General features: G+C 37.2%; 1 protein-coding gene across 1 annotated transcript in view; it reads left to right on the top strand.

Moving 5' to 3' along the window:
* Positions 1-20,727, top strand: part of FER (fer (fps/fes related) tyrosine kinase) — a 164,170-nt gene extending 143,443 nt beyond the window's left edge. The window contains exons 17-19 of the mRNA XM_009880479.1: positions 12,176-12,330; positions 15,803-15,925; positions 20,585-20,727. Of these exons, the coding sequence (XP_009878781.1) occupies positions 12,176-12,330; positions 15,803-15,925; positions 20,585-20,727 (421 nt within the window). The remainder of the gene's footprint in view (positions 1-12,175; positions 12,331-15,802; positions 15,926-20,584) is intronic.
* Positions 20,728-23,094: the final 2,367 nt, after the last annotated feature.

Raw genomic sequence — 23,094 nt, forward strand, 5'->3', positions numbered from 1 at the left:
TCAGCAGGTGATGAACTCAGAGTTACTGGGCTTATTAACATGTATTCCTTGACTCATCCCACCATGATGAACGTGCATGCACATGTGAGTTCTTCCAGTTCTTCCAAAAGCTATGGCAGTCCTGTCGCACATGCTGCTATCAATGAGATGTAGTCATGATCCTTAATCAGCACATTGTCACCTCATATTTCTTGCATGTTTCCTACTTAAGGTACCCCACCCAGATTGTCAAAATCCCATCACTTTCTTCTTCCTCTTGTGCCCCAAAAAAAGTGAAAGCTTTTTCTTCCACTTTTATGTTCTATTTTTGGGTAGAAAACTGATAGTAGATTTTAAGTAATAGCAACAAAAATGGGCAAGAGGTTCAATTTATTTCCTAACTTGTTAATTCACAGAAGACGAGTAGGTCATTTTATTCCTTTTAATTTCTGTATAGAATTCTCTACAATGTGTTAGGCAAATGAGATTTCTTATGTATTTCTGTAAGCTAACTGCAAACCTTACTTAGCTGTCTAGGACAACTAGTAAATTATTACTCATCTTCAGTTTCATTCATCTTTGCTTTAGATTCTTTTATGACAGTTACAAAACAGACTATTTTTAGGAAACTAAAATATCTTAACATGCAAGTAATCATTTTTTTATCATCTTTGATTAAAAGTAGAGAGATATTGTAAGGTGCAAATTACAAAATGTTTTTTGTTCTGATTAGAAAATTAGGAATTAGTGAACTGTTGCTATGTATCTTTGTCAAACTGGTTTCCATTGCTAAGAATGCCTAGCTGACGTATGCTACCTGTCCCATCCATTCACATTCCCTTCCTAAAATAAGAAAAATCCACAATTGTTTTAAATTGTAGTTGATTCTCTTCTCTCTCTTTGTTATTGGTTTTCTTTATGTCTTTCTTATAAAAATTCAAGAGCTTGTGTTTTTTTCGTATTCTAGCCACAAAGCATAGGACTACAGTGCAACCCACTTGTGTAGCATTATTTAATTCTACTACTTCTCTGCTCTGTTTTTTCCTTCTGGGTTGTAATTAGATGTGATTTATTTGGTTTCTTTCTTACTCTTTATGTATTATTTTCATTAAAATGTAGTCTCTTGTATTTTAATTATGTTGGATGCTTCATTTCTTTGTACCCTGATTATTAGCTTTTAATTTTTTAACTTCATTATATAAAGCGTCTTGGGATCTAGTGCCTATGTAATACTTTATCTACTAAAAAGACATGAACTTTAGTCCATACTCATCTGTTACTTTTGAAATATTAATGCATGCTTATCTGCTGGTCGAAGCAGAAGTAGATTTAAGTCATGGGAATGCATTTAGAGCTAACTTGAACTATTCCAGAATACATCGTTGATGTTAGCTGTTGAAAAAGCAGAAGTGGCTAAACTTGTTGCCTGCCTCAGCTGAACGTTAATATACACCAGCTGTAAGTACTTAATGCTAACCTGAGAAGAGACATAAAAATTTGTAAATATTTCCTTTTTCACTGGGACCTGAAAAGCCCTGCAAATACTATACTATTGTCCTAGTTTGTTCTATTCTAATCAAAATGGTGGAAAAGTCTAACCTGTATTATAATTATGCTTGTGAATTTCTTGGTTCCTTGGGCACTTGCAATGTTGTTTGTCTACTTCTTATGCTCTGCTTTCATTATAAGTCTTCAACTGTTTTCTAAACTTAGTACAATACATAATAATATTAACACTAGAAAATGGCATTGTTTAATAAAATGAGAAATTTAATTTCTAAAAAACTTAATGATCAGGAAGTCAGAGCTAGGAGCTACCCTGCTTTAGACATTTTCTTTAAATTCAGCGTGTAAGCTTTTCTGTCACTGATGTATAATGGACAAGTGAATATGATCTTTGACCATATCTGGTCTGCCTCTTCAGATGTTATCAAGTTTGTAAACAACTTAAACCAATATTTAATGCCTCTGTACAGAGAAATCAATGATATTTTGACATTTTGCTATAGAGTAGAACAAGGAAGAGATTAATTCAGAACTAAATTCATAATTAAGAACTAAATTGAGGTTTGCTCCTTGTATTAAAGGGCAAGGACAGTTATTGTAGCAAGTTTTGTGTCGTCACACCAGTTGAATGACACCATGATATTATCACAAAAAAATCCGTTTGTTAGTACAATCATATGCTGGATTGTTGTGTTTCATTTTAGTTGCTTCTGTGAATGATACAGTACTTGCGGGAATTTTTGCTTGAAAATGGTATTTGCCTTACTATGAATAGTACAGTCTACTTGTATGACTGATGTTGGAAATGGAAGATGTCTGTGATTGTGCATTAAGTCCATTGTGACCTTCTCGAGCACAAAATGTAAACTTAAGTTCTGGTCTGTCTTGGATAATTACCGATCTCGGGTAATTACTTTTGGGACACTTAATTTCCCCTATAATTCAGTTGAATATAAAATAGGAATATTAAGGAATATTTTAAAATCTTATGCATATCATAAATGTATACATAATTATGCTGCTTCTGTATTTTTTCTTTCAAAAACTTCAAGAACATAGGAGTGCTTGCATGGGATTCAGCAGTGGTATTATTCCTGTGTGTGTCATGTTGATGGGGATTTCTGGAAGGTGTTTTCCACTTCCCAGTTGCCATAATATACTAGGATTTCCATAAAGCTACTTATCATCCAGTCCTGGGACTGTCCAGACTCTTAGTTTTTATTAAGACTATCACTAGGATTGCTTTTTGTAAATTTTTTTCTAGACTTCACTCTCATGGTGTAAGCCATTACTTTATGACGAGTGAGGAGGCTGGATAGGTTACTGTGCTGTTGCCCAAACTTAATTTGTAGAAGGCTTTCTTGTGGCTGTAAAATGTATGCTGTGTCAATCTTTGATTCCCATAACTTTAGAAAGGAAAAAAACAGCTACCTACAGAAGGTTATTACCATAAAATTGCAGGGAGTAATAATGTTCTCTGTTATTCACATTGGACAAAGATAATGTAAGCTTCCCTGCCCAAAAAATGAAATAAATCGGCACACAAAAGAAACTGAATTGAAAACTTTTGTTTCAAGATACAAATGAAGTACAAGGAGAAAAAAAAAAAAATAGACGTTCCTAAGTCTCACATTTTGCTCAGCAGATTACATGTAATCAGCAATGCACAGGAAAAACGGGTTATAAAAATCTACAGGGATATCAATGCAAACAAGACTATTACAGACTAAAATGACGATGATGTGGTTTTCATCCAAATAATTGTTCAGAAAAATACAGACAATAACTATTAAGTTCTAAAAGAGTTGAGAAACCATGCAGATGAAAAACATTTAAATGCTGCTGATAGGAACCTTCTTATCCCAGAAGCAGGCATTGTGAAGAAAATAGCAGAAATAGGAAAAAGGTGGGAGCAATAGATGATATATCAATTTATTGCTTCATTTCTGTCTTCGTAGTCTGCTGCTTTCATTCTCTTCAGGAACTGCTTATTGTCTGTTATGCCCATCTTTATCTCTTTTAAAATAGCTGGTACAGCAACCTTGTCCTACTAGGAAAATGGAGGACACATAGTAACTTACCTGAATAAAACTCAAAGATAAAAGTTTTATAATGTGTCAATACATATGTATAGTCCCTTGAGCCATCTCTGGGGCTGCAAACAGTACTTTACAATTGCTTAGTTTTCCTCCATTATTACCTCTGTGTGTGAGAAGTGCCATATAATGTCTGACAGCAACCCAAGTTTCTTCCTGATAAAAATGTACCCAGAGCAGGCAGGTGAGAAGGCTCCAAGATATATGAGTGACCTGGTCGTTCTTCAGAGGAGGAGTCTGGATCAGCTCAACTCTTTTCCATATAGAATTACCAATCTTATTTTTTAAAAAAATACTGCACCACTTAAAATTCAGAAAATAGGAGGCTTTTCTCCAAATATGTTTCCAGTTCTCTTCTTCACAGTCATCCATCTTAAACAGTTTATTTTTTAATGAAAATTGAGGTTCATACCTAACACAGTTATTCAACTCCAAGAACTAGACTTTATACGAAACACCATGTGTTAGGAGACCAGGACTACAACTGTCGGAGCTGATAACGTTATGTAGCATTTATGCTTCACTTTTGTGCCTCCAAAGGGACACTTTATGCCCTTTGAGGTATGAGTGGTCATGGTCAAGAAGTAAAACAGAGAGTTTGACTCTGAAAACATAACGATATCGGGGAAAGTATTGTGTTTGAAGTCCTAAAGTCAGTACTGCGACTCCTCCACAGAAATAATTAAATAATTTGTCTAATTTAGTATGCCCAATTTTTGTACCTACCTCAAGCTATACCTTACTGTAGTTCTGTGTTTGTTCATTCGTAACTGACCGTTTTGCAGACTATAAAAATGAATATAACCTGCTGATTCTCATTCTATACTTGTTCATCAGAAATGACTGTACAATGAGTAAACTTTTTATCTGACCTTATATCTTAATTGTATTTTCAAGTATGTGCATGAAAGCATTTGCAGTAATGAACTGTGGTAAAGAAAATGTGAATATATTTTTCTGTACAGCAGTTCATTAGGAAGTTTCTTCTTACTGTGTTTGTACAGTCTAGGACAGCTGTCACTTGCTCAAAAAATGTAGCCATAAGAATAGCATGAAGGTTTGTGGGGTGGGACTGCGGGTAAAGTTCACTGCAAGCAGTGATTTCCTTACTAAGCTGTGCAGTCCTCAACAGATGAAGCAATATACTTTGTCCTTGTGAACCAAATGCATCCCACTCTGCAGTTCTGAATGTGATGCTGTAGCTTCCTATCGTCTACTGCTGTGACCCATGCTACAATCTATCGCACACCGAGCAAAGCACTTAGGGAAAATCAGGAGCATAACAGCTACCAAGTATGTTTTTTGAGGGTGTGGATGACAATAATAGTGCATAGACATTTGGAATTTTGAATTAGGAACAGTGTGATCCTCAACAGTGTTTTTATACTTAGAGCATTTTTAAAAACACTTAACAGCTCCTCCCAGTATCTGCGGATCATATTTTGTATGTGACTATAGTTTTATTATTTTGGAGAAGATCTGACATATATGAATAAATTCTTTATTTACCAACCAATTTTTAGTTAGACTGTGTTACAGTGTATTAAAGTAATTTAGATGCTTAAGCTTTTGGGGGCTTTTATATTTTCTTCTTTTTTCTTTGGCCTTTATTACTTAAAGTTTGCCTTTTGATTAATGTAATCTTGCTAACCTTAGTTCACAGGAATATGATCACCAAGTTGCTATAAATCACTTTGTATGATAGCTCTTACTATCATAACAATGAGAGTGAGCAGTGCAATGCAGATTATTTCTGGAACGTAGGATACATTTTACTCTTACAAGCGAAGGAAATAAAGATTCTGTGGAAAAAAACCCATTTTTAGGTACAAGCTAGTTTTTGAGCCTGTGTTCAGCTACTGAATACAATTATCTGGGGCTTGTTTGATTACTTTTTGATTACTTTTTTTCTTTTGAGTTCTTTTTGCAAAATTTTTCAGTCCTTCATCTGAAAATTGCAAAGTGCTTTAAAGGGAGTCATGTCACGAATGCTCTGAGGTGGCAAAATTTACTCATTTTTTAGTTGAGAAGAACTGAGCAATATCGAAAACCACAGATAGCAAGCAGAACACTTGAGATGATTGAGAAGTCACTACTGTATCTTACTTGGATTTTCTCTGGTTTCCTAGCACTCTTCATCTGTGAAGATGAAGATGGACTTGCATTATATGAGGAACTGAGAGAAATGATTAGCACTGAAATTAATTTTATGTCTTGTTCAACATATTCATTGATGATCTGGATGAAGGGATAGAGTGTCCATCAGCAAGTTTGCTGATGACACAAAACTGTGAGGAGTGGCTGACACGCCAGAAGGCTGTGCTGCCATACAGCGTGACATGGACAGGCTGGAGAGTTGGGCAGAGAGAAACCTTATGAAATTCAACAAGGGTAAGTGTAGGGTACTGCATCTGGGGAGGAATAACCCCATGCATCAGTACAGGTTGGGGGCTGACCTCCTGGAGAGCAGCTCTGTGGAAAGGGACCTGGGAGTCCTGGTGGACAACAGGATGACCATGAGCCAGCAATGTGCCCTGGCGGCCAAGAAGGCGAATGGCATCTTGGGTTGCATCAGGAAAAGTGTGGCCAGCAGGTCGAGGGAGGTCATCCTCCCCCGCTACTCTGCCCTGGTGAGGCCGCATCTGGAGTACTGCGTCCAGTTCTGGGCTCCCCAGTTCAAGAAGGACAAGGATCTGCTGGAGAGGGTCCAGCAAAGGGCAACGAAGATGATTAGGGGATTGGAACATCTCATATGGAGAAAGGCTTAGGGACTTGGGTCTCTTTAGTCTAGAGAAAAGGCGACTGAGGGGGGATCTTATTAATACTTACAAAAACTTAAAGGGAGGATGCCAGGGGGATGGGAGCAGTCTTTTTTCAGTGGTGCCCAGTGATAGGACGAGGGGTAATGGGCACAAACTTGAACATAGGAAGTTCCATCTTAACATGAGAAGGAACTTCTTTACTTTGAGGGTAGTGGAGCACTGGAACAGGCTGCCCAGAGAGGTGGTGGAGTCTCCCACTCTGGAGACATTCAAAACCCGCCTGGACGATGTCCTGTGCAACCTGTTGTAGGTGACCCTGCTCTGGCGAGGGGGTTGGACTAGATGATCTCCAGAGGTCCCTTCCAACCCTAAACATTCTGTGATTCTGTAATATTGCTGCATTAGTATTCATAATGTGATAGCTAAAATAATATGAGGAAATAAGTAAAAGAAAGTTTAAAGGGGGAAGATGACATGGAATGCATGAAAGGATGTGCTTCTGAGCCTCTAATATGTTCCCCATCTGTCATTAGGTACGTACTATGTGCTATGCTCTCCATATATAGCAGAAGTAGCAGCGTATGAGTATCAAGAAAGTTCTGAAATAAGTGTGTTTTGATTTAGACACCACTGGAAATTACCTCAGGTGTTTGGAGGAGAGGTAGTGTCTTATATCAACTAAAAAATAACAGTTTCACTTGTAGACCTGACGCCTCTTCTTTTTTGATCGGGTAATAGATTATTTTTATTGAATTAAATGTGCAGAGGAGACAGACTGATCCTGTTCACTAATTAATTAATTACTTTTATCACCTAAGAGCATTTTAACTGCATGATCCAGGGAGGGGATATAAAATGGGTAATTAGTTCAGTGAGGCAGTCTGTCCTGCTGGTTTGGTAATGAGGAGTTTACTCTCTTGTTTTGATTGGCTTTAAATGATGGAATTCCGTTGAAATACTAGGTATTACTTGCTATGTAGTTCTTTTGGGGTGGTGGAAGGAAGGGAGGAAGGTGCATAAAAGTGTCCTTAGGGAAAAGTTTATGAAGTTTATGTCTTTGCTGACAGACATGAATCCAGGTGGTAAAAAGTCCCAGCACAGAAAAATTGCCTCTCTGTCCTCTTTAAGTGACTACTGGATTTTTAGCAAAAGTCTTCCGAGTTACCTCTTTTATCAGCATATTCAACCCATATTAGTGATTGCTAGCCAATGTCCTGTTTGTGTTTATAGGGACAGCACAGCAGTGCTAAAGAACGAAATTTCCAATTTACGTATTACACCTAATTCCATACAACTATATCTGTACTTACTTAGGGGTTTGGCTTTAGGGAACATTAAGGACAAGGAAGAGAAAACAAATAGAACATACTTGGCTTTTTAGGGAAAAGAAGACAAGTAGAACACAGTTGATTGAGACAAGAAGAACATAGTTGATTGTGTCATGATTTACTACAAATACTTAACACTGATGTTATCTGACTCCTCATAGCCGGTCATCAGCCTTGTGTATTTACAGTTTCTTATTTTTCTTCATTCATGTCATTTATCATACATACTTGAATGAAAGCCTGTTGTGTGTATTTCATATGGAAGGTTAACATGTAAAGTTTTTTCTATAAGCTCCTTTACACTATTACAGTAGAGCTTTCTCCTTTTATCTGTAGTAAATTGAAATGAATTAGAATCCTGGAAACTGGAAGAAAATGAAAGCTTTTAGTTATTAATATAAAGCAATGGAAGAAATACTTTTGTAATGCCTTTTTTTTTTTCAGATTCTGGCTATAAATTCTGTAATAAATCACAGTGACCAAAATGCATTTTTGGTAATTTTCTCTTGTATCTAGGCTGAAAAATATGAACCTCCTTTTAAAGGAGGTTGTCAGACATGAGAAGAAACAGCAAAGAGATTGTTTGAATATTGAAACATCTTCACCAAATCTTCAGAAAGATAAAAATAAAAAAAGTTTGATGTAGCTACAGCCTCCAGTGTAACAATGTTTTTAAAATGCTTTTACACATGCAAATACACATAAGGAAACCTGGAAAATATAGCAACAAATCACAGAGAATATGAAACAGAGGTAAAATGACAGCAGAAATGCTAACAAGTTACTCTGACTCTCAGGACATTTATACGCCTGAGGAATGAAATAATAAATTTTAGTCAAATAGACATTGTGAAGAAATTAAAAGTTAGAGAACAGGGAGAAAAAGAACCTGAAAAATACATCTACAGTGGATGTAACTGCAGAATCTGAAGTGGCTGGTGGTGGAGCACTGAGAGTGAAATTGTACTGTTTCATCCCACAGAATGGCAAGTTATTAAAAGTGCAAACTAACAGAACTTTTGGCAGAATTTAGCATGATGTAAAATATCACTGAATCTGCCAAACATCATTGGTTTCAGTGTACTCCAAGAACCAGCTCCTCACAAGAACTGTAAAGAGAAATCTAAGTGCCTAAGAGGGGGATTACAAAAGTCCTTTAAAAAGACTATGACTAAAGTGAAGGAAAAAGGGAAAGAAAAGTTCACATCTAAAGTATTTCCTAAATAAGTGAAAGAGCCTACCTTACACATGAGAAAGGAAAGAAGGAAATTTGCTTAAGTCAGAAGTAAAAAAAAAAGTGCTCTTGGCGCCAAGTGGAGATTCAAAGTGCTCAAAAGGCTTTATTAGTACAAATGATGTACTAAAAGTAATACACAGTATTATAGCTTCAAAACAGTGGCATTTCTAGCTAAAAGCAGAAAAAAGGTATTAATACTGTAAGAATCATAACTAGCACTCCTACATTTACTTTGCTATTTGTAGTTTTATTAGTAAGTTAAGTTTTATCACAATGCATCCTTTTCTATCTTATTGTTAATAGCTTGACACTCATTATTTCATAAAATTTTATTGACACTCTGAGGAAGACAGCAATGAAAATGCTTCTCTATTCAATACAAACTGAGATTAAAAAGAAAGAAGCAATTTGCCTGGGAAAGATTGATGCTGGACTTGACAGTTGCATCCACCTGCACAAGTTGTGGGCCATTAGCGAACCACTGGGCATGATTCCTCCCTTGGCAGTTGTGTGCAGCATGGCAGCTTGAATAGTATGATTCTGCGACCCACTGCCAGATAATAGACAGCTAGAAAAAACACTGTTTTATGAAGCAAAGACTCGGTGTGTCTGTGGTCCTTCAGAAGATCTAGTGTTAATTTACACATATCCCAAACGTAGTACCACAACCTTTACCAACTTTCTCATATACCCATTTGATTTTCATGGAAGTGTTTTTGTGAATTTTCAGTAATGATGAAAAACACTTCCTCTAGATGGCTCTGAAAGAAAAAGAAAACTGTCACACACAACACAGACAAAAATTATGTGAACTGAGTGTAATCTTTGTGTACAAGTGTCATACTCTGTACTATTTATGATCTATTTTCTGTAGTAATCAGACTTGTGCATGAGAAATTAACCTAAACCAGCTCAGTATATAGCTTTTTCTTGATCTGACTCAGAGCATATTTAAATGCTTGATCAGACTCAGGTAGGATGATGTCCATTGTTGTAATTAACTCTGTAAATTTTCTTTGAGATAAAACCTCAGTACATTTTCCACTCCTTATGTGCATCTGTCAGAAAATCTAGACTATATTGAGTAAAAAAAATAAAATACTTAAGGACTACAGTATGATTAGAATCTAAGCCATAAATTCTTGAGGTTTCTTGGTGATACTTTTTACAGACTGGAGTATAAGCAGTAACAATTTGATTTTGTTTTCCAGCTTTCTTATTTTCACCAAACAATACCACATGCTAACATCAAACTATGTAATACAGTGCCTATTGAACTGTTTTATACATTTGTACATATCTTCAGCTGCAGACTGTGACTTCACACTGTTTTTCAAGTGGTCCGTCTTCTCTAACTGCAAGAACAACTGCATTTGTGTCACTGCGTAACCAAGCTTAAGAGCCATAAATGTTCTTAGTGGCAGAAAAGTTGTGTGAGTCAAATATGTTAAAATTCTTAAATCAAGTTAGAGTGTTTATGCTCAAACACAGGCTCTGTCTACGTATCAAACAATTTAGTGCAGTATCAGTATGTATCAGTTGATTAAAGTAGTTCTAGATATGTGAGCTTTAACATCCTTATATATGGCTCGAGACTTTTACTTTAGACTAAGTATAGTTCTGTCCTTAGTCATTAGTGTCTCCACCATGCACAGCATTTGAAGCCGTTTGTCATTGATTCAGATCCTTCTTTCTGCATTAGCTGTAGAAACAAATTTGATGCACACCACGGGCAGAGTTCTGGGTTAGTTTCTTCCAAGAGTAATCTAGTTTGCATGCACCAAAATCATTCTTCAAAACCAATGAGTGTGCATTAAGTGCTCAGGGGATTCCCTTCAAAACTATGTTACAGGTCCAATCCAAAACATTAATGCTAAGGTAGTTGTTATTTTGGAATATTTGCATAGGAGAAGCCATTTGTGAGCATATTAGCTGTTTAAGCTGAAAAAAAACTTGTAAATTTTATTTAAAAATACTTTGCCTGTGATGTTCCTAGTGTTACAGATTTAATTCTGTTGCTTAACATTTTTCTGCCTTCAAAAATTTCCTATATTTTATTACATTAAGAGGGGAATAATAAAATGTACTTTATTATGTAGTATTTTAATACACTGTGAAACAATGAAATGTAATATACATATAGTATGTTAATAATATATTATTAGCATGTATTATTGTTCCAAATGTATGCTGTAGAGAAGCCACAGTAGGTCTTTTGTCAGGTATTACTACAGGCTGTCTCCTAGTATAAAACAACATGTTTGAGATGGAGGAAGGGAAAGGAAGGCTGTCGATTTTCTGAGCATCTCATCCATCACTGAGGCAAAATTCCTTTTCCTGTAATACCAAGTAGCTTTCTTTTTTTAAGTAAAACTCTAATGCTAAGGTAAGGTGGGCATAGAGAAGATGGAGCCCATTCTTGGTTTCTCACTGTCTTTCATAATTATGGGAACATGTTTCAGGGTACGTCTTCAAGTTCTGCTTCATTTTTCTTAAAATCTGTTTTGTTAATCTCCAGGTTTATTTCTGTGACCTCAGAGGGCAGTTGTGGTGGGTTGACTTTAGTTGGCTGCCAGATACCCACCCAGCTGCTCTCACACTGCCCCTCTTCAACAGGACAGGGGAGAAAATAAGACAGGAAAGCTTGTGGGTCAAGATAGAGACAGGGAGATCACTCACTAGTGAGTCAACTTGGGGAACATTAATTTAATTTATTGCCAATGAAAATAGAGTTGGATGGATGGTGAAAAATAAAGACAAAAACTGAAACACCTTTCCCCCACCCCTCCGTTCTTCCCAGGCTTACCTTCCCTCCTTCATTCCCGACTCCTCCACCTCCTCCCACGTGTGAGGCACAGGGGGATGGGGAATGAGGGTTGAGGTCATTCCATAACAGCTCCTCTGTCCTTCACACTGTTCCCCTCCTCCAGTGTGGGTCTTTCCCAGGGGATGCAGTCTTACATGAACTGCTCCAGCGTGGGTCCTTCCAAAGGCTGCAGGGGAATCTCCACTTGGCGCCAGGAGCACTTCCAGCACCTCCTCACCGGACTCCTTCACTGATTGTGGTGTTCACAGGATTATTTCTCATGGTTTTTTTTTTCCCTTCCTCACCCCTCTTTTCCACAACTGCTGTGTAGCGTTTTTTACCCTCAAATCTGATTTCCAACAGGCATCACCGTCTTGGCTGAGGGGTTCAGCTATTTTAAATAGCTTCAAGTACTTTCAAATATGTAAAAATATGGGGGTTTATTTCTTGTTTTAACATAGAGACCTGGCTGCAAGGAACTGCTTGGTAGGTGAAAGCAACATCTTGAAAATAAGCGATTTTGGAATGTCCCGGCAAGAGGATGATGGCGTGTACTCATCATCAGGCCTAAAGCAGATTCCTATCAAGTGGACTGCTCCAGAAGCTCTCAATTATGGTAAGGACATAACTGTATCTTCTTGGAAAAAAAAAAAAAGTCAAAAATAAAGTAAGGAGCATCAGGACTACACCGTGGGCAGTATTTCAGTATATATACATATTCCTAATGCCCAGTTCAAATCAATAATGTTTAAAATAATTTTAATGTTTCAGTCTTATTTAAGCTATGTAGAAAATAGTTTTGCCTTCCAAAAGAATAACGCAGCAACATGAAAACTGCTATTATGCAGCAATAAAATAATGCTTTGGTTATACTGCTGACTCATTCTAGTAGACTACCTAGTCAGTCATCTAAATCGTAATTGTTAGCAAAAAGAAAAGCAAGTTCTGCATATTTGTGGCAGTGCTTGTTCTAGTACTTCTTTGAAAATGGTAGAAAGTGTTAACATACTAGAACACTGTTAGATAAATCATTGAGCTGGAGAAAAGTACAGTCACAGATTTATATTTTTTTTAACTGCAGCTTTTCTTTACCTGCATTTTTAAATATTGCTAGCCTGTTATCTTGGGGGAAAACGTCCATTATTGTGGTCCATATGACATGGCTAACAGTTTAGAACAGAAACAGAAGCTGCTGTATTTAGCTTTTTTAGCTTATATGAAACTAGAAAAATAAGCTCTTCTAAGTAAAGTGGGCTGTGAAGAAGCAGCATATTAAATGAACAGTGTCATGTTTTGGATGTACTTCTGTCAACGAGTTCTTTAGTTAAGTACTTAAAAAAATTGTTTTAAATTCTTCATTTGAAGTGTCTATAAATGTCTCTGCCATCTCTTAAAGCTTTATTTTAAAAGAGTCAGGCACTGGAAATCATAAGTTTGTGACTTACGATTGATAGCAAAATGCTTCCTCTCATTAGTGCTTTTACAGGAGTTAATGCTGTAACACAATAATGCAGATCTTCCCTTTGGAAGGCTAGTGATAAATCTAGTTACTGTAATTGATCTTGTATTTTTTTAATTCTAAGATGCATTAGTGTTGCGAGCATTCACTGAGGAACACTCTTCTCTGTTTTTCCACTATAGTTTGTTCCACTATAAGAGGTGTTTTAAAGTACTATTTTTGTTATTTCAGAAGTGCATACAGTTTGTTTGATACATAATGGAAACCTGTATTTCATAGCCATATGCAGTCCCGTGGAATACATTAAGCAGGAAACAGTCTCTTGGGACAACACCTTCACTTCGTACTTTTGAGTCTTTTTTCTGCATAGTACAGGAGAGGAGAGGATAGTTGATTAACATACTTATTTTGTGTTTCCTAAAATGCATACATACCCAAGCAGCTTTAAGTTATTTTCTGTAGTGTTTGGAAAATAAGCTCTCTCAAACACTTTTTAATGCGTTCAGCAGTCTAATACTCAACTTTCAAAATGTCATAGAAGGTTTCTGTGTGGTTTTGAAGGGTCGTTGTTTCCACTTCCTTGAAAGATGTGAGTAAAAATAATTGGGTTTTGTCTGTCTTGCCGTTTAGGATCCTAATAATATGGTCATAAGTATTGCATTAATTTGTGTAAGGCTGAAGGTATTTAAGGATATCAGAGTGAAATAGAACTAAATTTGCAATATTTCAAAACTAGTTAGCAACCACTCTCCATGTTCGTTCTTAATGGCAAGATTTAAGGGTTGGAAGAAAAGGAGGGATTGGGTCATTTAGCCATTACGTAAATAATATAGTGATTAAGAAACTATGTAAAAGTTCATTTTTTAGTCACTTCTGGATTCAGTGTATCTAAATAACGACAGTCACAACAAGATTTTAAATGAAAAAAAAAACGCAAGTTGTGAAGTCTAAAAACTAGATTAGGGCAAGTTAGGGAGTTGTGTCTGAAGTCATAAGGAAAATCCTGATGCTACTGGAGTTTGTGGGAGATTGAAAGTTATTTTTGCTTGGAGCAGTGATTTCCATCACTTCTAGCAAGTGGAAAAAATGTTTGAAAAGCTCCTAAAATTACATACTTAGCCGAGTGTAGGGTATTTTTTCTTCTTGTTCCCTCAAAATTAAAATACACATTTAATATGTATGTTTTTCCAGTACAACATTTTGAGTTGTTTTTCATGTTAATAAATTACTGCGTGAAAAGGTTTTTTTTTGTAAATGAACAGGCCCTTTTTTTCTCCAGATAATGTCATAGTGGAAAAGATAATTAACTGTGCAGAACTTGTACTTTCTTTAAAAAAAACTAATCACCTGTCTTGTATCTACTGAATGATTTGAATGAAAAGTGTTAAATTACTGGATGCCAAACTCTGAAGAGAGTTGATACATAGACAAGAAAACTCATCTTACTGGAAAGAGCATAGTGAATGTCCGTAATTGCCATCTACAAGGCACAGAAACTAATGCAGTGCAGCTGGAAGGGGTACTTAGTTTAACAGTAAACTGAACTTTCTGACGTCAGAACAGTTGTCATATCACCAACTGTCATTATAATTTACATGTATTTTCCTTTTTTCTAGTCAGAAGTGGCTTAGTTTGGTCTGTTTAATGATGAAAGATGAACAATACGTTCACAAACATATGTCTATTTTAAAGAATAAAGACACATATGTACAATGTAATAGCATGGAACAAAGAAAAACAGTCATGAAAAATGATGGAAGTGATGTTGAAAATGGATTTTTAAGGTAACATTTTCACAGATTGTGCTACAAAGGGCTAGGAGCCTTAGCTTTCTGATGTGAATCCATCCTTCTTAATATGAATCCATCTGGGACAATGGAAATAACCTGCTCCAAGTTCTCTCCTCCCATAATATAAAGCTTTCATTGCACAAAGAGGTTTAGAATTCAATTATCTGTCAGTTATCTATTTCGCTATCTCTGAAGTATAGTTGAAGATAATGGAACCAGCCGGCCAGGTATTTTTTTCTTTTTCTTTAACTGATTGCGTGCATCAGTTCTTCAGGGTCCAGATTAAACAAGTTGAAGCAACTGTACTTTCATTTTCAGAGAACAGTTTCTCAAAGCATGAAAACCAGTCCCTCTTCGCAGTTACAAACTATGTTGATGGTAGCTCCTTTCAGAGTACTTACTGCCAAGCTATATTAGGGAACCAGGAAAGGTAGTTTTTTTTAAAAGTATCTTTTGAATTGAAAGTGATTCTAAACAAGGGGGGGGGGAACCTGACATTTTTCTGTCCTTTTATATTAAAGAAAAAAGAAAAGTTTTGTACATTAAGAGGCAAGAAGTTCTTAAGTTGCATGAAAAATAATGGACATGATAAGGTCTGTCAAATTGTAGAACTTTAAATTAGCTTATATTATTCTTAGATGTTGACCTTAAGATAATTTGTTTATCCTTTGAAATACGAGAGTCTATGATATCTGCAGAAGGTATTATTAGTAGCTACAGCTTTGTTCTGCTTCAAGCTTGCCAATGTAACAATTTACCTTTACAGAACATTTGGGGCTGTAATTATCTGAAACAATTTCTCTGTACGTTAAGCTGCATGTTTTCTCTCCTTTTCTTAGGGAGATACACATCTGAGAGTGATGTATGGAGCTTTGGAATCCTTTTGTGGGAGACCTTCAGTTTAGGAGTATGTCCGTACCCTGGAATGACCAACCAACAAGCACGAGAACAAGTTGAGAAAGGTAGTTACTTGTAGGGAGTCAAAGAAATGCTGTACAGAACCATAAGGATGTAGTACATACAGTATAAAATAGCAAATAAATACCATACAGATTATCCAGCAATTTTAGCAAAAATACGAATTGTTGAATCTAGCATTCTGGGAGGTGTAGTGTGATACATAGGTTTCTTGAAAAAAGGAGTATACTGACCAGTGACTTAAAGGATGGAAGGCTTACAGCATGGTGATTTTCATTGTTGCAGAACTAAAAGGTGAGATGGAAAGGAGGGATTTACTGCTGTGCAAAGCAGAGGCTTGACCAGAATGAATTATTTAAAATTATGCTAATGCAGGTATAAATATTCTAAACGGCCAGAAGAAAAAATCTTTATCATTCCATCTTCTCTATTAAAGCATTTCAGACAAAAATTTAGCAATTACGGTGGAGAATGGTAAGGTAGTTGAGCGTTAAAAGCCACATTTCTCTTCTACAAAATTTTCAAAAGGCTTTTATTTAAACTAGCAAGTCACTGTGAGCAGGATTTCAGGACTTCGATTTATTTTCATCATCTTTAGTGGCACTTCAGAACTGTTCCTCCTCTACATAGTACTACTGTGTAATTCATAAACAGGTTCTAAATTAGTAAAACTGTTAAATGATTGTTTTAAAAATAACAAAAACTAGTTTGCTGATTGCCAGTGTTCGCTATAAGCAGTGTAGGCGACCATCAAAGTTTCTCTTTAAAAGGCCAAATCAAAAAATCCAGTGTTTTCCAGAACAGAGGAGTGTTTGTAAAAACAAGTCTTACTACCTAAGTACTAAGATTCTGTTTTAATCCATTGAGAATAATAATCTTTTGAAATTGATAAAATTCGAAGATTTAGAAATATGTTTGTGCTTTTCCAGCTATTAATACTGTGAGGAAAATAGTCCTGTTGGCCCATCAGGTTATTTTTTTTTAAATGGAAGTTTCATTTCTTTTATCAGCTTATTTTCTTGGTTTTCAGTGTGTAATAGGTCCTCTCTTAGGATAGTGAGCTAAGACACTCCAGATTCTCTTCCTGATCTTATCTCTGTCAATTACTCAATCAGTAAGACCATTCAGTGAATTTAGTCACTTGAATGCTTGCTTTAAACTGGGATAATTTAAATTCTAAATAGCTATATAGAATCCCTTTGCTTTAAGGACAAAAAGTAGTTGCTGCTGTCACTGTTTTGGAGAACTAGTTTCCAGGGGAAACTTTGTGAAGGAAAGGATTTTTTAGATAGTTTCATATTATCTTGTCTGTAAGTGTCCTAGAGCCCAGCCTTTCTCCTTTGAAGTTGCTTGCATTAATCCAGCACCTAGAGCAGATGCATGCAATATAACAAGGGAAAAATATTTCTTAGATTTACTTGTTGTATGAGGCCAGTGTTATTTGTACCCTGCTGTAGAAAAAGACATGCAGAGACCTGTGCAGTAAGTCTGGAGCCACAGAGCTGCATTTAGTTGTAGAGTTCTATGTGCCAGTTTGCTTTGGTGTGCGCTGCACGTCATTTGCTCAGAGAGCTACGTGGGGTAAATGTTTCATAGACTCATGGAGTCACAGAATCTGTGAGGAACTCTGGATGTCATCTGGTTCAACTTCCCTGCTCAAGAGGGGCCATCTAGAGCTGGTTTCCCAGGAGCATGTCCAGACAGCATTTGAATGTCTCCAAGGAGGGAGACTTCACAACCTCTCTGGGCAACCTGTGCAAGTGCTTGGTCATCCTCACAGGGGAAGAGTGTTTCCTGATGTTTAGGAGGAACCTCCTGTGTTTCAGTCTGTGGTCTTTGCCTCTGGTCCTGTCACTGGGCACCACTGAAAAAAGCCTGGCTATGTCCTCTTTGCACCCTTCCTTCAGGTATACAAGTTTATTAATGTATATAGGTATACATTGATGAGATCCCCCTGAGCCTTCTCTTCTCCGGGCTGAACCATCGCATCTGTCTTAGTTTTTCCTCACAGGAAAGATGCTCCAGTTCCTTTACCATCTTCATGGCCCTTTGCAGGACTCTCTGGTATGTTCGTGTCTACTCCAGGTGTGGCGTCACCAGTGCTGAGCAGAGGGGAAAGACCAACTCCCTCGATCTGCCGGCAAGACTTCTTTTAGCGTAGCCCAGGATAGCATTAGTCTTCTTTGCCACAAGTGTACATCACTGGTGCATATTCTACACTTGGTGTCCACCAGGATCCCCAGGTCCCTTTCAGCCAAGCTGCTTTCGAGCTGAGCAGCATGTACTGCTGGTTGTATCTGGGTTGTTCCTCCCCAGGTGCAGTACTTCCCCTTGTTGAACTGCATGAGGTTCCTGTCAGCCCATTTCTCCAGCCTGTCCGGGTCTCTCTGGATGGCAGCACGACCCTCTGGCATATCAGCCCTTCCTCCCAGTTTGGTGTCATCAGCAAACTTGCTAAGGTGCACTTTGCCCCATCATCCTGATCATATATGAAGTTATGAAACAGTATTGACCTCTGTGGTACACCACTAGTTACTGGCCTCCAACTAGACTTTTTGCCACTGATCAACTGCCTCTGGGACGTAACATTCAGCAGCTTTCAGTCCACCTCACTGTCTGCTCATCTGGCCCATAATTCAACAGTTTCTTCATGAGACTTAAGGGAGACAGTGTTGAAAGCCTTACTGAGGTCCTCTCATCTACCAAGCCAGTCATTTCAACAGAGAAGCTTCTGAAGTTGGTCAAGCATGATTTGCCCTTAGTGAATCTGTGCTGACTATCCTCATGGCTTTCTTGTCCTTCAGGTGTCTGGAAATTGTTTCGAGCATTAGCTGCTCCATCACCTTCCCAGTGCACTTTGCCCCATCATCCTGATCATATATGAAGTTATGAAACAGTATTGACCTCTGTGGTACACCACTAGTTACTGGCCTCCAACTAGACTTTTTGCCACTGATCAACTGCCTCTGGGACGTAACATTCAGCAGCTTTCAGTCCACCTCACTGTCTGCTCATCTGGCCCATAATTCAACAGTTTCTTCATGAGACTTAAGGGAGACAGTGTTGAAAGCCTTACTGAGGTCCTCTCATCTACCAAGCCAGTCATTTCAACAGAGAAGCTTCTGAAGTTGGTCAAGCATGATTTGCCCTTAGTGAATCTGTGCTGACTATCCTCATGGCTTTCTTGTCCTTCAGGTGTCTGGAAATTGTTTCGAGCATTAGCTGCTCCATCACCTTCCCAGGGATCAAGTTGAGGCCAATCAGCCTGTAGTTCCCTGGGTCCTCCTTCTTGCCATTCTTGAAGACAGGAGTGACGTTTGCTTTACTCCAGTCTTCAGGCACTTCTCCCAGTCACCATGATTCATGAAAGGTTCTTGAGAGTGGCCTTGCAGTGACATCAGCCAACTCCCTCAGTACTCATGGGTGCTTGCCATCAGGGCACATGGATTTATGTGTGTCGATTTTGCTTAAGTGTTCCCTGATCAGATCTTCTTCCACCAAGCGTACATCTTTCTTGCCCCAGACTTTCTGCCTGGTCTGTGGGGCCTTGACTTCCTGAAGGCCAGTCTTGCTAGTTAAGACTGAGACAAAGAAGGCATTCAGTACCTCAGCCTTTTCCATGTCCTGTGTCACCAGGTGCCCTACCTCATGCAGCAGTGGGCCCACATTTTTCCTAGCCTTCTTTTTGTCACCTACATAGTGAAATAAGCCCTTCTTGTTGTCTTTGACATCCCTGGCCAGATTCAATCCCATTTGGACTTTAGCTTTCCTAACTTCATCCCTGGATGCTTGGACAATGTTTCTGTGTTCCCCCCACATTACCTGTTTTGTGTTTGAATTTGTCCAGGAGCCCTCATTCATCCATGCAGTCCTCCTGACATTTTTGCCCAACTTCCCACTCACTGGGAAGTTGCCTTCATTGCTGTGAGTACATTTTTTGGTCCAGGATTTGGATGATATGCTGGAATGACCACTTAACTGGGGCTTCTGAATGATTAGATGCTAGTTTACTTAACCCATTGTTCATTGTCCTGCTCATCACCAAGTCAGAGACCTCCTTCAGTTGATGGCAGCACAGAGGTTTGGAAGGTCACTGCCTATCTATGCAAACCAGAAGAGTAAGAGACTTAAGATGATGGGAAAATATAAAAGTCATTTAAGAAAAGAGGAGGGAGGAAAAATAAATAAATAAAGTGGGAATGGGAGGGAACTTCTTAAGGTGACAAAAAAAGGGAAAAGGCATGAGAATAAAAGTTTATCCATTTTGAAAAAGAGCAAAGGGATTTACTCCCATCTTAACATTTATAAAGTTTATCCATTTTGAAAAAGAGCAAAGGGATTTACTCCCATCTTAACATTTATTCTTGATTTCCTTGGTCAGGGGAAAAAAAGGGAACACAATTAAAACCTAGAGGGTTGCTACTTCATAAGATACAGGAAACAAATCTGTGAAAGTTGCTGCCTTCAGGGATGAGAAATGTACTGATGATTTACCATGCCCAACTTAAATGTCATTGGTACCTGAGCTTTGACTAGTTTGATAATTATCTATCTTGTATAGGTTATATATTGAATACTTTCCACATATTACCCTGATTATCTTTTTTAATGCAATGACCTTGAACTTCAGTCGTTTCTTTTTATATTTGTCAATATGATCAATTTTCAATGCTAAACATGTTCCCCTTTTTTTTGTGTACCAGGCTACCGAATGTCAGCACCGCAAAAATGTCCAGAAGAGATATATAAAATAATGCAGAGGTGCTGGGACTACAAGCCAGAAAATCGGCCAAAATTCAGTGAGATTCAGAAAGAGCTGTCTTCAGTCAAAAAGAAAGTGACATAGTGATACACAAGTGCCAAGCTCAATGTGTGGGACTTTATTTTCCAGTGAAGTAATTTTTTCCCCTCAAACACTATGCATTTATACAACATTATTTGCAATATTCTTCTAGGATTACTTTGAAATTAGCTGTTTTTTTATATACATGTGTACCATCTTGAATGATGTCTACACCTGCATTAAAGATATATACTACAAAATGCTATATATCCAGTCACAGTAATACTGTCATTTAGGTTACATGTAAATAGAAAAACACATACTATAGATTTAAGGGACTGTGGCTTCTATCTGTTTTACAGCAAGTAACTGCTAGTGACGTTTTACAGAGCTTTTCTACTTTAAGCTACGTTCTCACTCTGCTATCCCTGTCCCATATGTCAACACCAGCAACACTCTGATGTGACTGTCATACATGTTGGCCTTAAAATTGAAGACAGTTTTGACAAGTATTTCAACTAGAAACTTTTGTATTTTTTAAATTCTTTCTGAAACTGATATTTTTAAATAATACTTTGTTTTAAGGATAAAGGTTCAGTTAGATTCTGGATGCAACCGTGCGTACTGAACAGTGAAATCCAGAATTTTCTTTTGTAGAAAATTGATTTAATTGTGCATTTCTTACCATACTGTAGTAAATACTTCTGGATTCTGATGTGATATACTTAAGCCACACCATTTCTTCCTACAAAGCCATCAGAATTCAGTAATATATCTCCTTTACAATGACTTATGTTATTTAAGAAACAAAAAACTCAATGTCAAGTCTTGACTACAAGTGTTAAGAAATAATTGCAAATCATCTGCCTTCTAAAGAACGTGTAAAAGCAGCAGGCCAACAGAAAGAGGTTTACTAATGATAGCAGAAGATAACAAATATCATTGATCTTTTATAGGACTTAGAGAATGTGAATTGCTAGATTTGCTTTTTGATCATTATTTTTTTCCTTAAATTGGTAGTAATTCTCAGAATGCAGCTGGAGCCTACTAAAGTTTATGCTAAGCAAAAGTACATTCCATGCATAGTGTCTAAAGGAAAATACTACTTCTGTATGGCATAAGGAGATTGTTCAAAAAACCAAAATAAATAACTGTGTAAAGCCTCTGACAGGCTGAGCAAGGCAAAGTAGAAATACTAACCTTTTAACTTTTTTAAATCATTGCAATCATATTTCAAAAGAATGGGGATAGGCAAGCTTTAAATGCCACCAGGAATAAAAACCTTGTATATATTTAAAAAAAATACGCCAGAAAGAATAAAAACTTTCTAGATAGGGGAGAGAGGAAAGGCAATTTGTTACTCTAGCTCTGGGTCCTTTCTGCAGCTGGAATTATTTTCTAGGGCCCTACATAGAAATAGGAACAAGTTACAGTATCCTGGTCTGAGTTCCAGAGTTAAGGTGCTTAAAATTTTTTTAAGAGTTAACTAAAATTTTTTGGGTCAAGGGATGTCAGTTGCTGCTAATGCAAGTAAGAAACAGGGACTGTAAGTAACACAGCATCTGGAATGTTAATTCGCCCTATATTTTATTGTTACAGTGGGATTGAGATGTAGTGAAGTCAGTGGCTACATTACATTTTTATTTCTGTTCAAGTGACTTTTCTATTTTCCTCAACATTTTTGCTCTCTAATGTGTATTTATAGTAGTACTGAATGGTAATGTTTAAGTAATGTTTAAGGGTTATGTGTGACCAAAATATGTGTAGTCTAGAAGAGTTTGTTACATTGGGGTTACTGTCCAAACGAAACAATGAATGATTGTGCTGGAGCACATCACCTGCATTTGAGGTGGAACATCCAAGTATAAGGAATGGTGGATGCTTCTTGCATTTCTTAAGTGATTTTCTTCTTGGAGATTAGGAAGCATATGCATACCCATGAAGGCATAGTGCTTAGAAAACTTGGTAGCATAAATTTAAACTTCCTTATAAGCATACTGGATATATTTACTTAGTTCTGTATTTCCAAGTCACCCAAAGATACTTTTCAAGAGCAATGGGAAACATTCTTGTTCATTTGTATGCTTTTAAGTTGTACACAAACTTTGTGCCTTAATTTGCTAGTGTGCTAATGCAAATACAGGTGTACTAAGATTTAAGGAATGTTCCACAATCATTTGGAAGAATCCAAGATTCATCCAATGGCAGGTCCTTATGTATGCATCACTAAAATCTGCAAGTAAGGATAGTGCAGTCTTGTCTGGCAGCATTCATAGCTTCTCTGGAGAGTTAATATTCTTCTTCCATGAGAGAAATGAACTGTTTCTTCGCTGTATGCCTTCTTGACAGAGAGGAAATACTGCTTTATTTTTATAAAATAACATACTGTTTTATTTGTCTTTAACTGGTCACCATCCGGACTCTCACGTA

Source organism: Charadrius vociferus, unplaced genomic scaffold (genome assembly GCF_000708025.1).
Source record: "Charadrius vociferus isolate BGI_N301 unplaced genomic scaffold, ASM70802v2 scaffold272, whole genome shotgun sequence".
In the NCBI taxonomy this organism is placed as follows: Eukaryota; Metazoa; Chordata; class Aves; order Charadriiformes; family Charadriidae; genus Charadrius; species Charadrius vociferus.